This window comes from Erythrolamprus reginae, chromosome 13 (assembly GCF_031021105.1).
Source record: "Erythrolamprus reginae isolate rEryReg1 chromosome 13, rEryReg1.hap1, whole genome shotgun sequence".
In the NCBI taxonomy this organism is placed as follows: Eukaryota; Metazoa; Chordata; class Lepidosauria; order Squamata; family Dipsadidae; genus Erythrolamprus; species Erythrolamprus reginae.
The window spans coordinates 11,738,967-11,755,062 of NC_091962.1; the positions used below are offsets into that span (position 1 = coordinate 11,738,967).

The 16,096-nt window shown below is 45.2% G+C and overlaps 1 protein-coding gene across 1 annotated transcript in view; it reads right to left on the reverse strand.

The window, feature by feature from the left end:
• Nucleotides 1-1,094: 1,094 nt before the first annotated feature.
• Nucleotides 1,095-16,096, reverse strand: part of ADAR (adenosine deaminase RNA specific) — a 21,574-nt gene continuing 6,572 nt past the window's right edge. The window contains 11 exon segments of the mRNA XM_070766024.1: nucleotides 1,095-3,334; nucleotides 3,896-4,023; nucleotides 6,722-6,834; nucleotides 6,951-7,133; nucleotides 8,051-8,184; nucleotides 9,959-10,078; nucleotides 10,330-10,423; nucleotides 11,622-11,793; nucleotides 13,972-14,134; nucleotides 14,726-14,937; nucleotides 15,025-15,160. Of these exon segments, the coding sequence (XP_070622125.1) occupies nucleotides 3,082-3,334; nucleotides 3,896-4,023; nucleotides 6,722-6,834; nucleotides 6,951-7,133; nucleotides 8,051-8,184; nucleotides 9,959-10,078; nucleotides 10,330-10,423; nucleotides 11,622-11,793; nucleotides 13,972-14,134; nucleotides 14,726-14,937; nucleotides 15,025-15,160 (1,708 nt within the window). The 3' untranslated portion in view covers nucleotides 1,095-3,081.

Sequence of the window (16,096 nt, forward strand, 5' to 3'; positions counted from 1 at the left end):
AAGCAAATAATGTGTGAGATTGGGGAAACCACAGGGAGGGTGGAGGCCCTGTTTCCTCCCAGGAGATTCCTGGAGAGGCCCCATGGAGGCTTCTCCCTGCCTTTTCCGTCCGTTTCCTCCCAGGAGATTCCTGGAGAGGCCCCATGGAGGCTTCTCCCTGCCTTTTCCGTCCGTTTCCTCCCAGGAGATTCCTAGAAGCCCCATGGAGGCTTCTCCCTGCCTTTTCCATCCCTGTTTCCTCCCAGGAGATTCCTGGAGAGGCTCCACGGAGGCTTCTCCCTGCCTTTTCCGTCCGTTTCCTCCCAGGAGATTCCTAGAGGCCCCACGGAGGCTTCTCCCTGCCTTTTCCGTCCCTGTTTCCTCCCAGGAGATTCCTGGAGAGGCTCCATGGAGGCTTCTCCCTGCCTTTTCCGTCCCTGTTTCCTCCCAGGAGATTCCTAGAGGCCCCACGGAGGCTTCTCCCCGCCTTTTCTGGCCCTGTTTCCTGCCAGATTCCTAGAGAGGCCCCACGGAGGTTTCTCCCTGCCTTTTCCAGTTACAGTTTCGGAGGCTCGGGGTTTGTAAGTGGAAAATGGTTCTTTAGAAGAGACAAAAAAATCTTGAACACCCGGTTCTTATCTAGAAAAGTTCGTAAGTAGAGGCGTTCTTAGGTAGAGGTACCACTCTATGTTGTTTTTCTGATGGCTTCTTTTCAAATAGGGCTGCAAAAATCAGGCAAGGGGACACCTGGTCCACTTGACAAAGAATGACCCAAATACAAGTCATTTGCCAAGGGTCTGAATTTTGGATCAGTGATTGTGGGGATGCTACAACAGTCATTAAGTGTGGGGAACCCCCCCCCCCCCCCCACAATCCTAAGCACCTTTTTTCCAGCACCCGGTCATTAAGTGAACAGTTGGTTATAAGTCGAAGACTCCGTACATTGCGCTCCCAAGATAATGAAAACTGCTGGGACGGTGGCGTAACACAGACAACATTGGGCCCCGTTGGCCTAATCCAAACCCCTCTTTTGCGGCTACAAACCAGAGCTATCTTTTCTCGACGATAAACCACGATTGAGCCTTCTTAAACCAGACACGCGGGGAAACGGCCACTACAGAAAAAAAAAACTTCTTTATTTCAGGCAAAATGCAATGACCACAGTCCCTTCAAATGAGAGGAAACACGGACTCGTTCCATTAAAATTAAAATAAAAAGAGGGGGGAACAAACCATTATTACGAGAGGAGGGTAGAATCCAAAGGAGGTTTTCCTTGGCTGGGGTGGGGGGGTATCGCAAGGGAAGAGGGAGGGGGGGCGGACACATGAACCATGGGGGGTAAGGAGGATGCTGGGAAGATAAAACTCCAGTTATTGATATATATTTTTAAGGAAAAGTAGATTTTCGGCATTGCTGGCTAAGCGTTATGAGTGATGGGAACATGGCTTAAAGGGGAGGATTATGAAAATATCTCACCAGGGGCCCACGTTTGTTCTCTTAGTTTAAGAGAGGGGGTCTCCCAATGCGGCCCCTTTAAGACTAGGGGACTTCAACTCCCAGAATTCAACTGGGTTAGGGTTAAACACCCCCGGTCTTAAAGGAGCCAGGCTTAAGTTTAAGGAAAGAAGAATTATAGCTGCGCCCAAGGAGATGGTGGGATCTTGCATAAACACATTTAACAACCTACACCTAAATTACCCCAGGGATTTTTTGGGAGGCTACCTGCAGAGGATTTGAGGGTGGGGGGATGCAATTTGGCCCCATCACAGAACCCCACCTGAAGCCAAAGCTCTCCTCGGCGTTTTGTAAACGCTGTGCTTCCGTTTCAAAACTTACAAGAAGGAAAATCTCTTTAAATTTTGTCCAACTTTTGTGCCTGAAGACAACATCCACAGGATATGGTGGAAGAGGATTTTTAAAAAAAATAAAATAGCTGGGGTGGGGGGTCAGCTCTGAGTTTTGCCTGCTCTAGAGACGCTCTACTCACCGAATTGGGAGGAAGATTTTGAGTTTAGAGTTTTAAGGCTCTCGAAACTCCCTAAATTTCTGTAAAATTTAGGCTCGGACAGACAAGGGGGAAAAAAAACCCCTAACAAAGGAGGAAAATGCGTGAACGCAAAGAAGCTGTGCCAACCAGGCTGCCAATTTCAGAGTTTGCCAAGATTTTTAAATCGCCCCTCCTCCCAAAAAAAAGTGGGAAGGGAGGAAGGAAGACAGAGAAAGAGATAGGGTAGGGTAGGGAGGGAGGAAGGCAGAAAAAGAGATAGGGTAGGGAAGGAAGGAAAAGAAAGAGGTAGGGTAGGGAAGGAAAGAAGGGAGGAAAAGAGATAGGGGAGGGGAGGAAGAGAAAGAGAAAAGGTAGGTAGGTAGGAAGGAAGGAAGTGAAAGAGGTAGAATAGAGTAGGGAAGGAAGGAAGAGAAAGGGATAGGATAGGGAAGGAAGGAAGGAAGGAAGGAAGGGAAAGAGGTAGGGTAGAGTAGGGAAGGAAGGAAGAGAAAGGGATTGGGTAGGGAAGGAAGGAAGGGAAAGAGATAGGGTACAGAAGAAAAGAAGGAAGGGAGGAAAGGAAGGAAGGAAGAGAAAGAGATTGGGGAGGGGAGGGAAGGAAGGAAGGAAGATAAAGACACAAAGAAAAGGAAGGGATGCAGAGAAAAAGATGGATGGAAGGAGAAGACAGAGATAAGGAAGGAAGGAAGATAGAGAAGGAAGGAATAAGGAAAAAGAAGGGAAGGAAAGAAGGAATGCTGGTGGATTTCTTGTTCCCTCGAGCCCAACGTTTCGGATCACGCCTCTACAAATCCAGGCTGAAAAGAGGAAGGAAGGGAGGATTTAAAAGAGGAAGGGGAGGTAGAGGGAAAGACCCTCGGCCCTCCCGGCCGAATTAAAACACCTTGTCGCTCGAAACCGGGCCGCGACCTCCGGCTCCCCAGGAATCCGAAACCGCCACCTGAAAAAATATTCCTGGTTCCATTAAAAACGGCCCAACTCCGAATCTTAAAAAAAAAACACAAGTCCTCCCTGCAGAAAATGAACAATTGAAAGAAAAACAAAACAAAACGAGAGGGTGGGTGGGATTGGTGGGGGAAATTATATCTCTATCTCTATATCTCCATCACGGGTTCCGGCAGGACGAAGGTCTTCTCCTCCTGGGGTTTGCAGATCCAGCTCCCGTAGCCCATCTCCTGCAAGCCGGCAAAGAACTGCTGCTTGGCACTCTGGTAGTCGGTGGCCGACTCCTTGGCCTCAGAGTAGATGGTGATCTTCTTGAGGTCATCCCGGGCCATCTTGGTGCAAAGCAGCTGGAAGTCTTGGAAGAGGGTCTGCTTGGAGACGCGGGACATGTCCAGCTTGGGCCTGAGGAAGGAGGCAGCTTTCAGGATGGTCATAATCATAACCATAACAACAACAGACTTAGAAGGGAACTTGGAGGTAATAATAATAATAATAATAATAATAATAATAATAATAATAATAATAATATTCTAATCCTCTTCTGTATTTTATTCTAATTTTCTATTCTATTCTTATTCTATTCCTCTTCTATATTCTATTCTATTATTATATTCTTATAATTATTATATTCTTATTCTATTAATCTTCCATATTCTATTCTAATTTTCTACTCTATTCTATTCCATTAATCTTTGATATTCTATTCTATTATTCTATTCTTATTCCTATTCCTATTCTATTAATCTTCTATATTCTATTCTAATTTTCTATATTCTTATTCCATTAATCTTCTATATTCTATTCTATTATTCTATTCTTATTCATACTCCTTAGGTTCAGCCGCGATCCACCGTAGAATGACCCGCCCGATTAAAATAAAGTGCTCCGGGATCTTTGCAAGCCCCCATTCCCCACGCCCCCAAAATATTCTCGCCTCAAATGGGTCCACATCGGTCGTCTTACCCGTCCACTTTGCCTTTCGTGCCGTCCAGGATTTCGACGCTGGTGCCGTCCGGGAGACACCAATTGATGCTCGATTCCTTGGTCTTTCCGGTCTGCCTCGCGGAGTCGTAGACGCTGACCCGGCCGACCTGCAGGGCCAAATTGGGGAGGGGGGGGGAAGGAGAGGTTGGGTTTCTTTGCCAGACCCCCGAGCCGCGAATAGTCATCGTTCAAGCCCGGAGCGGCTAAATAGAAACATAGAAGACTGACGGCAGAAAAAGACCTCATGGTCCTTCTAGTCTGCCCTTATACTATTTTCTGTATTTTATCTTAGGATGGATATATGTTTACCCCAGGCATGTTTAAATTCAGTTACTGTGGATTTATCTACTACGTCTGCTGGAAGTTTGTTCCAAGCATTTACTACTCTTTCAGTCAAATAATATCTTCTCATGTTGCTTCTGATCTTTCCCCCAACTAACTTCAGATTGTGTCCCCTTGTTCTTGTGTTCACTTTCCTATTAAAAACACTTCCCTCCTGGACCTTATTTAACCCTTTAACATATTTAAATGTTTCAATCATGTCCCCCCTTTTCCTTCTGTCCTCCAGACTATGCAGATTGAGTTCATGAAGTCTTTCTTGATACGTTTTATGCTTAATGACCTAAAAATATTTGTCGTCCCCCCCGTACAGAACCCAAAGTGGCGATCCTCTTTCTCGCAAAGGTTAAAATAACCACAACGGTTTGACGGTCTCCCTGGTGAGAGACATATGGCTTCCTCGGTTTCAGTTGACCCAACTTGACCAGCAAAGAGGGTAAAAGTGGAAGTGTTACCACCCTCAAGGATGAAAATCGATCTATGGATCTATTGTTTCTTAAGAAAAAAGGCCAGGAAAATATCTTAGAAACATAGAAGATTGACAGCAGAAAAAGACCTCCTAGGTCCATCTAGTCTGCCCTTATACTATTTTCTGTATTTTATCTGAGGATGGATCTATGTTTATCCCAGGCAGGTTTAAATTCAGTGACTGTGGATTGACCAACCACGTCTGCTGGAAGTTTGTTCCAAGGATCTACTCCTCTTTCAGTGAAATACAGTGATCCCTCTATTATTGCGAGGGTTCCGTTCCAAGACCCCTCGCGATAATCGATTTTTCGCGATGTAGGGTTGCGGAAGTAAAAACACCATCTGCGCATGCACGCCCTATTTTTTTTCTATGGCCGCGCATGCGCCCACGCAAAGGGGAAACCCCGATTCAGCTTCTCGCTGCTGCTGCGCTACTGAGCAGATCAGCTGCTGGGTGGCCAAAGGAACCTTCCCTGGGTCTTCCCCCTCTTGCTGGCGGGCGGGCATCAGCGAGGAGCCAGGGTTTCCCCTTTGCGTGGGCGGCCGGGAAGACCCAGGTTGGGGGTTCGGGGGGGTGCTGGGAAGCCCACCAGGCTGGCTGCGACCTTTTAAAACAGCCGCGCCACTTCCCAGCTGAGTCCTGAAGCCAAACGCGGAAGTGGTTTTTTTTTAAATTAATATTTTTTTTAAATCGCGATATAGCGTTTCACGAAGATCGAGATCGCGAAACTCGAGGGATCACTGTAATATTTTCTCACATTGCTTCTGATCTTTCCCCCAACTAACTTCAGATTGTGTCCCCTTGTTCTTGTGTTCACTTTCCTATTAAAAACACTTCCCTCCTGAACCTTATTGAACCCTTTAATATATTTAAAGGTTTCGATCATGTCCCCCCTTTCCCTTCTGTCCTCCAGACTATACAGATTGAGTTCATTCAGTCTTTCCTGATAAATTTTAGGCTTAAGACCTTCCACCATTTTTGTAGCCCATCTTTGGACCTGTTCAATTTGATCCTTATCTTTTTGTAGGTGAGTTCTGCAGAACTGGACACAGTATTATTCCAAATGGGGTCTCACCGGCGCTCTATATAGCAGGGGTCACAATCTCCCTCTTCCTGCTTGTGATACCTCTATATATCTTTCGCTCTCTTAAGGGCTACCCGTCCCGCCTGGCTCTTTTCGATCCATTTAATCTAATGAATTATATAATTAGATTATATCATATATAATTTGTGTATGGTATGTTGTGTGTTTTGTTTTTTAATTATGGGTATTTTTTAGTTTTTTAAAATATTAGATTTGTATTTTACATTGTGTTCGCTGTTGCTGTGAGCTGCCCCGAGTCTACGGAGAGGGGCGGCATACAAATTTAACAAATAAATAAACAAACAAAGAAACAAACGAATAAATAAATAATGAATAAAATAAAGTAAATAAATAAATAAAATAAATAAATAAATTTCAGATTATCTCAGGGACCGCCTTCTGCTGCACAAATCCCAGCGACCGATTAGGTCCCAGAGTGGGCCTTCTTCGGGTCCCGTCAACTAAACAATGTTGTTTGGCGGGACCCAGGGGAAGAGCCTTCTCTGTGGTGGCCCCGGCCCTTTGGAACCAACTCCCCCCAGAGATTAGAATTGCCCCCACCCTCCTCGCCTTTCGTAAGCTTCTTTAAAACCACCTCTGCCGCCAGGCATGGAGGAACCGAGATATTCTTTCCCCCTAGGCCTTTACAATTTTATGCATGGTATGTTTTGTATGTATGTTTGGTTTTTATAATAAGGTTTTTTTTAGTTATTTTAGTATTGGATTGGATTGTTACATGTTTTTTTTATCATTGTTGTTAGCTGCCCCGAGTCTACAGAGAGGGGCAGCATACAAATCCAACCAACCAACCAACCAACCAACCAACCAACCAATCAATCAATCAATCAATACATACATAGATAAATAAATAAAATAAAATAATCAAAGAAAGGAGGAAGAACGCAAGGGATACCTCGGGGTGGTTGACCACATAGGGTTTGGGAAGCCTCGTCCCGAAGGCGTCCCCGTCTCTGGACATCCGGCAGCAAATGGCGCGGGTCAAGTGGCCTTGGCTGTACAAGTAGCCTGCAACGGCGAGAAAAGGCACCAAGGTTTGAAGGAAAACGGCTGCCAGGACAGAGCTAGGCCCCAGGTGACGGCGAGTTCCCATCCCGCCTTAAGGCACGGCTGGCTCAGCTTACCGAGCGTGACCGAGCGAAGGTAGACCGGATGGATGAAGTGGGACAACAAGGCGCCTTGCATGCCGAGCACATTCCAGCGCAGGATTTTGTCACTGCAGGACATGGTGCGCAAGCGTTCGCCGTGCTGGATGCCGTCCCAGGTTGGCACGATGTCGCTCGACTCCACCGGGATGGTGCCCTCTCCTGCGGAGGAGTCCCAAGGAGGCGCGTTAAAAAGCTGGCTTGGAGACTGGGAGTTCTAGTTTGACCTTAGGTATGAGAGCTGGCTGGGTGACTTTGGGCCAATCAGCAGGAGACTGGGAGTTCTAGTCCCGCCTTAGGCATGAAAGCTGGCTGGGTGACTTTGGGCCAATCGCCAGGAGACTGGGAGTTCTAGTTTTACCTTAGACATGAAAGCCATCTGGCTGACTTTGGGCCAATCAGCAGGAGACTGGGAGTTCTAGTCACGCCTTAGGCATGAAAGCCATCTGGGTGACTTTGGGCCAATCACCAGGAGACTGGGAGTTCTAGTCCCGCCTTTGGCATGAAAGCCATCTGGGTGACTTTGGATCAATCAACCAGGAGACTGGGAGTTCTAGTCCAGGTTTAGGCATGAAAATAAGCTGGGTGGCTTTGGGCCAATCACCAGGAGACTGGGAGCTCTAGTCTAACCTTAGGTATGAAAGCTGGCTGGGTGATTTTGGGCCAATCCCCGAGAGATGGTGAGTTCTAGTCCCACCATAACTATAAAAACCCAATGGGTGATTATGGGCCAGTCCCTCTCTCTCAGCCAAACCCACCTCGCAGGGCTGGTGTTGTGGGAAAAGAGGAGGAAGAAGGAGTCTTGAGCTATTTGTCAAAATAACAACGGTGGGATACCAATCAATAATTCAAAAACATTTTTTTTAAAAAACACTCCCCGTCATTTAATTCTCTGAGCAGCTTCTCCACTTGGACCCTTTTATTCAAAGTTGCTTCATCCCCTGTTCGACCCAATCCATTGAAACCAAGGGCTGACGGCAATCACCCTATTGGTTTTTTGGGTGTCACAAGGACTACAAGTTTTGAGCAGCCGAGCCAATTTCGAGGAAACCTCGACTGCGAGAATTTGTTATCATTACCGTTTTCCACCTTGGTGCGCAGCTTCCCCTGCTTGGGGTTCTCGAAGAGGGGCTGATGTTGGTCCTGGCCCGCGGTGTTGGCCTGCTCGCTGCAAGATTTGTCGAAGAGCGCGCCGTCCCCACAAGGCGCCGTGCTGGAGGGCCCAAACACACAAAGCAAGCAGTGAGGCCGAATCCTAAACTCGGTTTGAAAGTTTCCCTGTTGGAGGCCAACTCCAGCAAACCGAGTTAGAAGAGACCCAACCCTGTCCCCATTCCCTCATCTACTAAGTCTGCACTACTATTACTACTAGTTTTTTCTTACTGTTCCTATCACCCATCTCCTCCCACTTATGACTGTAACTTGTTGCTTGTATCCTTAAGATTCTTATTAACATTGATTGTTTCCTGATTGCTTATTTGACCCCTGTGACAATTATTGAGTATTTTTTTACCTCATGATTCTTGACAAATGTATATTTTCTTTTATGTACACTGAGGGCATATGCACCAAAGACAAATTCCTTATGTGTCCAATCACACTTGGCCAATAAAAAATTCTATTCTATTTTCTATTCTATTAATATTGTTTTCTGATTGCTTATTTGACCTTATGATGCTCATTAAGTGTTTTTTTACCTCATGATTCTTGACAAATGTATATTTTCTTTTATGTACACTGAGAGCATATACACCAAATACAAATTCCTTGTGTGTCCAATCATACTTGGCCAATAAAATATTCTATTCTATTTTCTATTCTATTAATATTGTTTCCTGATTGCTTATTTGACCTTATGACGCTCATTAAGTGTTTTTTTACCTCATGATTCTTGACAAATGTATATTTTCTTTTATGTACTGAGGGCATATTCCTTGTGTGTTCAATCACACTTGGCCAATAAAATATTCTATTCTATTCTATTCTGACTCCCAGTTCATATGGTTAGTACTCAACACATGATGGTTAAGGGAACCGGCTCACTACGGTCATAAAGTGGCTCGTGGTTTTTACAACTTTGTCTGCCGTGGCTGTTGGGTGGGCCACCGAGGGTCCGGAGTTTGGTCACGTGGCCCAGCTGTGAGCCCTCTTTTTAAAAAAGTCGGTCATAAACATCGAACGGATGGCAAAGAGCTGATCGCAAGTCAAGGACTATCCGTACCAGGAGTTACATGAATGAGTAACTTAATAGGATGAATGTGGGTGATAGGTGGGGGTTTTTTTGGAAATTGTGGTGTTTTTTAGATTATTTTAATATTAGATTTCTCACATGCTTTTTTGTACTTTGTATTTACACTGATCAAAAAATAAAGAGAACACTTAAACAACAGAATATAACTCCCAGGTATCCAATGAGAACATTTCATTCATTCAGATCTAGGATTTGAGTGGTTCACTTAAGACACCAGGCAGTGAAAAGTTATAAAATAGGGCAAAGCAAAAAAAAACCCCAAACAAACCAACCCCAAAGTCCCCCCAAAAAACACTTTACAAATTTCTCGTTTAGTAACATGGATTGTTGCCGTTAAGTTGAGGATTACTTGTATTCTGATCACCTAAGCCGGGGGTAGGCAAAGTTGGCTCTTCTACGACATGTGGACTTCAACTCCCAGAATTCCTGAGCTAGCATGATTGTCTCAGGAATTCTGGGAGTTGAAGTCCACAAGTCATAGAAGAGCCGACTTGGCCTACCCCTGACCTAAGCAAATGTCGATTCCCCCCCCCTTGTACTTTCCCCCCCTGCTGCTCCAAGCCGAGTCTCGTGTACGCTCACCTGATGTACAGGTGACATTGATACAGTTCACCTGATGTACAGGTGGCCTCATTAAAGCTCACCGGGTGAAAGACGACATCATCACACCTGACACGCAGGGGAAACAACAGCTCGCCTGGTGTCCGGGTGAAAGGTGGGGGTCGTTACAACTCACCTGATGTACAGGTGAAAGCTGATGTCGTCTTTGATCTTCAATTTGCCGTCTTCCGACAGCTCAAAGATGCTCTCCTCCGGCGCCAAGGGGTCGAACTTCATCAGCTCGCTGTACAGGAACCTGGAAACGAGGAAAAAGGCGAAGAACAACGCCGGCGGGCGCCGTGAGTTGCAGGATGTCCTCGACTTACGATCACACAGGGGGAGGAAAATTGTCGTTAAGCGAGGAGGCAGCCCCAAGGGTCGCTAAACGGGGAGCCGTGAAGTTGAGGACTAGCTATACTCATCGAATGCAAGGTGGCGGGGGCGACCCCAATAAAAAGGAGAGGGCGTGGCGACTTCCCCTCCCCTCAGCCGCCTGCCTCTCTTCACCTGAGGAATCCCCTCCGGGAGATGATCTCCGCGTGGCAGTCGTTCACCGTCTCCCCTTTCAAGCTCAGCTCCTCCCCTTTTACGCAGCGATTCCCTGGCGGGGGAACAGGAGACGTTAAACATGGAAACATAGAAGATGGACGGCAGAAAAAGACCGCCTGGTCCATCTAGTCTGCCCTTGTACTATTTCCTGTATTTTATCTTAGGATGGATCGATGTTTATCCCAGGCAAGTTTCAATTCAGTTCCTGTGGATTTACCAACCACGTCTGCTGGAAGTTTGTTCCAAGCATCTACTACTCTTTCAGTAAAATATTTCCTCACGTTGCTTTTGATCTTTCCCCCAACTAACTTCAGATTGTGTTCCCTTGTTCTTGTGTTCACTTTCCTATTCCCTCCTGAACCTTATTAAACCCTTTAACATATTTAAATGTTTCGATCATGTCCCCCCCCTTTCCTTCTGTCCTCCAGACTAGACAGATTGAGTTCATTGTCTTCCTGATATGTTTTATGCTTAAGACCTTCCACCATTCTTGTAGCCCATCTTTGGACCTGTTCAATTTTATCCATATCTTTTTGTAGATGAGGCCTCCAGAACTGGACACAGTATTATTCCAAATGGGGTCTCACCAGCGCTCCATACAGCGGGGTCACAATCTCCCTCTTCCTGCTTGTTATACCTCTAGCTATGCAGCCAAGCATTCTACTTGCTTTCCCTACCGCCTGACTGCACTGTTCACCCATTTGGAGACTGTCAGAAATCACTACCCCTAAATCCTTCTCTTCTGAAGTTTTTGCTAACACAGAACTGCCAATACAATACTCAGATTGAGGGTTCCTTTTCCCCAAGTGCATTATTTTACATTTGGAAACATTAAGAAACATAGAAGACTGACGGCAGAAAAAGACCTCATGGTCCATCTAGTCTGCCCTTATACTATTTCCTGCATTTTTATCTTAGGATGGATATTTGTTTATCCCAGGCATGTTTAAATTCAGTTCCTGTGGATTTATCTACCACGTCTGCTGGAAGTTTGTTCCAAGGATCTACTACTCTTTCAGTAAAATAATATTTTCTCATGTTGCTTTTGATCTTTCCCCCAAACTGTTTAAATTTAAATAAAGTTGATTGTTGTTGTTAAGTTCAATTATGCGACCCTTCCACCTTACCCCACACTTTCAACTCCCCCCCCCCAAATTTTCTATCCAGAATCCATTCTACGTCACCTCCAAAAGCCCAAAGTGCAAATTCAGGTTCTTTTCTCCCCCTCCCCCAAAATAAACACCTCTTACCTGTCCCGATGCTAACCACGACCCCCAGCCCCTCCTGCCCCCTCCTCATGATGATGGCGGCCAGGATCTTGCGCCCCAGCAGGCTGTGCTGGATGCGGGCGGTCAGGCCGTTGAAGCGCTGGTGGCTGAGCATAGCGATCTGGTCGTGCAGGGTGCTTCCGCTGACCGGGAGCTGCAATGGGAGGGAGGGAGGAGAGGTCAGCCTCGGACTTTCCCAGCCTTTGTGTGTGTGTGTGTGTGTGTGTATCTCCAATCCCCTTGTGGGCAGGGGAGAATGCAGACCGGAAGCTAGAGGCGGAACCTCAATACGGTCAGGAAGTTATGACTGTTCGTTTAGTGCAGGAGGAGGCTAAGTTGACTCTTCTATGACTTGTGGACTTCAACTCCCAGAATTCTTGGGCTAGCATGATTGGCTCAGGAATTCTGGGAGTTGAAGTCCACGTCACAGAAGAGCCAACGTGTCCTACCCCTTGGTTTAGTGGACCGTTTTGCGACCTTCTGATAAGCCGAGTCAACGGGGAAGACCCCCCCCCCCAAATCATGTGAGTAATTTATCAACCGCCGTGATTCGCTTAGCGGCGGTGGCAAGAGAAGGTCGCAACATGGGGGTTCGATTAGGGTTGTAAGTTGAGGACTACTACGGTAGCAAAGCTGGGGATGGGGGTTTTGTTCACAAGAATTGGCTTGTACGGCCACCGCAAAATAAAAGAATAAAAATAAAATATAAAACAGAATAAAAAGAATGAAACAGCATTAAAAACACAATGCAATATAAAACACAAGAATAAAATAAAAAAGTATACAGGTAAAATAGAAAAAGAAATAAGATACAAAATAAAAATAAATTAATACCATTAAATACAAATGACTATAAAATAAAAGAGAACACATTAAAATACAAAATAAAATGGAATACAATAAAATAATAAAATAGAACACAATAAAAATAATTAAATAGAATAGAATAGAATACAGTGGAACCCCGACATAAGAGCTGCTCTACTTAAGAGCAACTCGAGATAAGAGCTGGGAGGGGAGAGATATTTTTGTTCTACTTACAAGCCCAAATTCGAGATACAAGCGCCAAGGAGCTGTCTCCTGAAGCCAAACGCTAACTTCCGCGTTCGGCTTCAGGAGACAGCTGCGAAGCGGCGCGCATGTTTTAAAAGGTTGCAGCCGGCCTGGGGGGCTCGGGGGGGTGCTTGCAGCTTTCTTTCTTGCTCTTTTTCTTTCTCTCTTTTACCTTCCCTTCCTCTATTTCTTCTTTTCTTTCTCCTTCCCACCTTCTTCCCTCCCTCCCTCCCTTCACTCATTCCTCTCTTACTCTCCCCTTTCATAAGTTTCCTTCCTTCCTTCCTCTGTTCCAGTCCCTTCCCTCTTTCCTTCCTTCCTTTCCACCCTCCGTCCATTCATTCACCCATTCCTCTCTTGATCGCTTAAAGCCGGTCCCTGGTGCAAAAAGGGTTGGGGACCTCTGTCCTACAGGATTGGGTGGCAGAGAAGTTGAACATATGTAAATTTAAAAGTTTAAGAAAGTTTACAAGTTAAGTGAAAGAAACTTCATTATTCATTTATATGTACATGTACATTTCTTCATTAAAAACATGTCTTTCTGCATAATTTAGACTAACTTTGTGAGTTTTTTGAGGGCTGGAACCAATTAAAATTATTTACATTAATTCCTATGGGGAAAAGTCGTTCGAGATAAGAGCTGCTTGACTTAAGAGCCCAGGTCCGGAACGAATTAAACTCATATCTCGAGGTACCACTGTACAATAAAAAAAAATGAAATAAAATACAAAGAATAGAATAGAATAAAAAATAAAATAAATTAAAAACAATAAAATAAACAAAATAGAATATAAGAAAATAATAAATCAGAATACAATAAAAATAATAAAATAGAATACAATACAATAAAAATAAAATAAAAATGCAATAAAATAAAAACAGTAGAATAGAATAAAATAAAAAATAAAATAAATTAAAAACAATAAAATAAATAAATTAGAATACCATAAAATAATAAATCAGAATACAATAAAATAAAAAATAAAACAAAAACAATAAAAATAAAATACTTTAGAATAAAAAAAAAAATACAATAGAATACAACAGAACAGAATAGAATGAAATAATAAAATACAGTAAAACAATAAAACAAAATACAGCACAGGGCAAAAGCCGGTCACATGGGTGTCTGATTGACAATGTCAATCCTGCTCACAACTCAAGGACCCCCCTTCATGGCCAAACCAAGTGATTGGTCAAGACAACCAGCCAATGGCTGTCCAGATCGGGGAATTCGAAGGACCCGGAAGGTGCCGGGGAGGCGAGAGAAAGGCCTGACCTCCGTGATTCCCAGCCCTCCTTCGGCCTTGTGCTCGGCCTTCTCGTTCTCCCCGATTAGAACCCGGAGCGCTGCGTCCGCTGCTTCCTGCTTCCCCTGCTTCTTGCTGTGCGCCGTGACGGACGGGAACCAGCGCCCGCCCACTTTCGCCTGGAAGACGAACCTGCGGAGACAAGAATCAGACGGGAATCGATCTCGGATTCGCTCGGGTGCTGACACGCCGCCCCAACCCTGGGTGGGGGGGAAATGACAGGTAGTCCTCAGCTTACGATTATTCGTTTAGTGACCGTTCGAAGTTACGACGACCCCCAAAATAAAGGGAACTGGGACCGCTTTTCTCACACGCCCTTCGCGACATCCCTGTGGCCGTGCATTCGAAAAATTCAAGCGCTTGGCAACAAACTACTATTATTGACGGTTGTGGCGTCTTGGGGAGGGAGGTGCATCATGCAAACAGGAAGTCAACAGGAAAGCGGCAATTCGCTTAACCACCACGTGGCTAACTTAAAACAACGGCAGTGATTCTCTTAACAATCGCAGCAGGAAAGGGTTGTAAAATGGACGGGAGTTAATCGCTAAAAGAATTGTCTTGTTTAAAGAATGGAAATTTTGGGCTCGCCTGCAGGTGTATTAAGCCCGGAATGGCGCAGATTGGACAGAGAGAGAGGTGGGGCGAGCAATACCAGTCTTGGGGTGGGTTGACCCAAACTCGCGGGGTGAGCTGGATGAGCCGCAGCCCCCTCCCCCAACTTACTTGGGGTCATGTGGAGGGCCCGTCTGGTTGATGAGGTTGAATTCGGCCGCGAAGCCGTTGGCCCGGGCGTACTCCAGAAGTCCGCTAACCGGATTCGAATTCAGATACTTGATCAACTCGCCGACACCTTTGGCGTTGACCATTTTGGACTCCTCTGGATTGGCCGGCTGGCTACCTTGTACGTCCAACGTGGGCTCGGAAGAATCTTCCATCTGAAGTCCAGGAAACACAAGAAATTAAGCAGGTGGAGGAAGTTTTGTCATGTCAAGGTGGGGGGGGGGGAAGGGGGAAGGTCTTACCTGTTCAGGTGAGCTGGTGGTTTCGCCCGTCAGCCCTTTCATGGCGGCCTCGGCGGCCATTTGCTTCGCTCCCTTCTTGCTGTTCGAGACCACGGCGGGGAAAATGCGTTCACCCACCTTGACGCAGTATCGAAACCTGAACGGAGCCCGGAGGAAGAACAAAATAGAATAACAGAGTTGGGAGGGACCTTGGCGGTCCTCTAGTCCAACCCCCTGCTTAGACGGGAAACTCTACACCACTGCTTTTCCAACATCTTCTTTAAAACTTTCAGTGTGAATTCACAACTTCTGGTGGCAAGCTGTTCCACTGATTAACTGTTCTAACTGTCAGGAAATTTCTCCTTAGAACTAAGGAGAAATTTCCTGACATTTAGAACAATTAATCAGTGGAAGAGTTTGCCACCAGTTGCTTCTCTCCTTAATTAGTTTCCACCTCTTGTTTCTTGTTCTACTCTCAGGCACTTTGGGAGAATAGCTTGACTCCCCCCTTCTTTGGGGCAACCCCTGAGATATTGGAAGGCTGCTATCTTGTCTCCCCTGGTCCTTCTTTTCATTAAACTAGACATAAACCCAGTTCCTGCAACCGTTCTTTATGTTTTAGCCTCCAGTCCCCTGATCATCTTTGTTGCTCTTTTCTGCACTCTTTCTAGAGTCTCAACATCCTTTTTACATCATTTGCAGCCTAGAACTGTGTTGGGAATGCTCAGTAATTTAATTCAGATTCAACTTCAAATGCATCAGCATAAAGGACTTTGTGAGAGAATAAGACAAGGGGCCTCATTCAATTTAGAGACTGGTGGGGTTGGTAGGGAGGGAAACGGAGCCAGGGTTGTAAATGGATAAGATAAAGCCATGTTCAAGCACTGATGCTTAATTTTTTTCCACCTAGATTCACAATTTTTTTATTTTATTCAAAAGATAAGACAAAAAGAATTAAACGGAGAAGAGAAACTAAAAGTAGAAATTAACCTTTTTTTAAAAAAAAAAAGTGAATTAAAAAGGACCAAAAAAAATATCCCAAAACGCACACAGGTAGCCTTGGACTAACGACAATTGAGCCTCAAAATTTCTT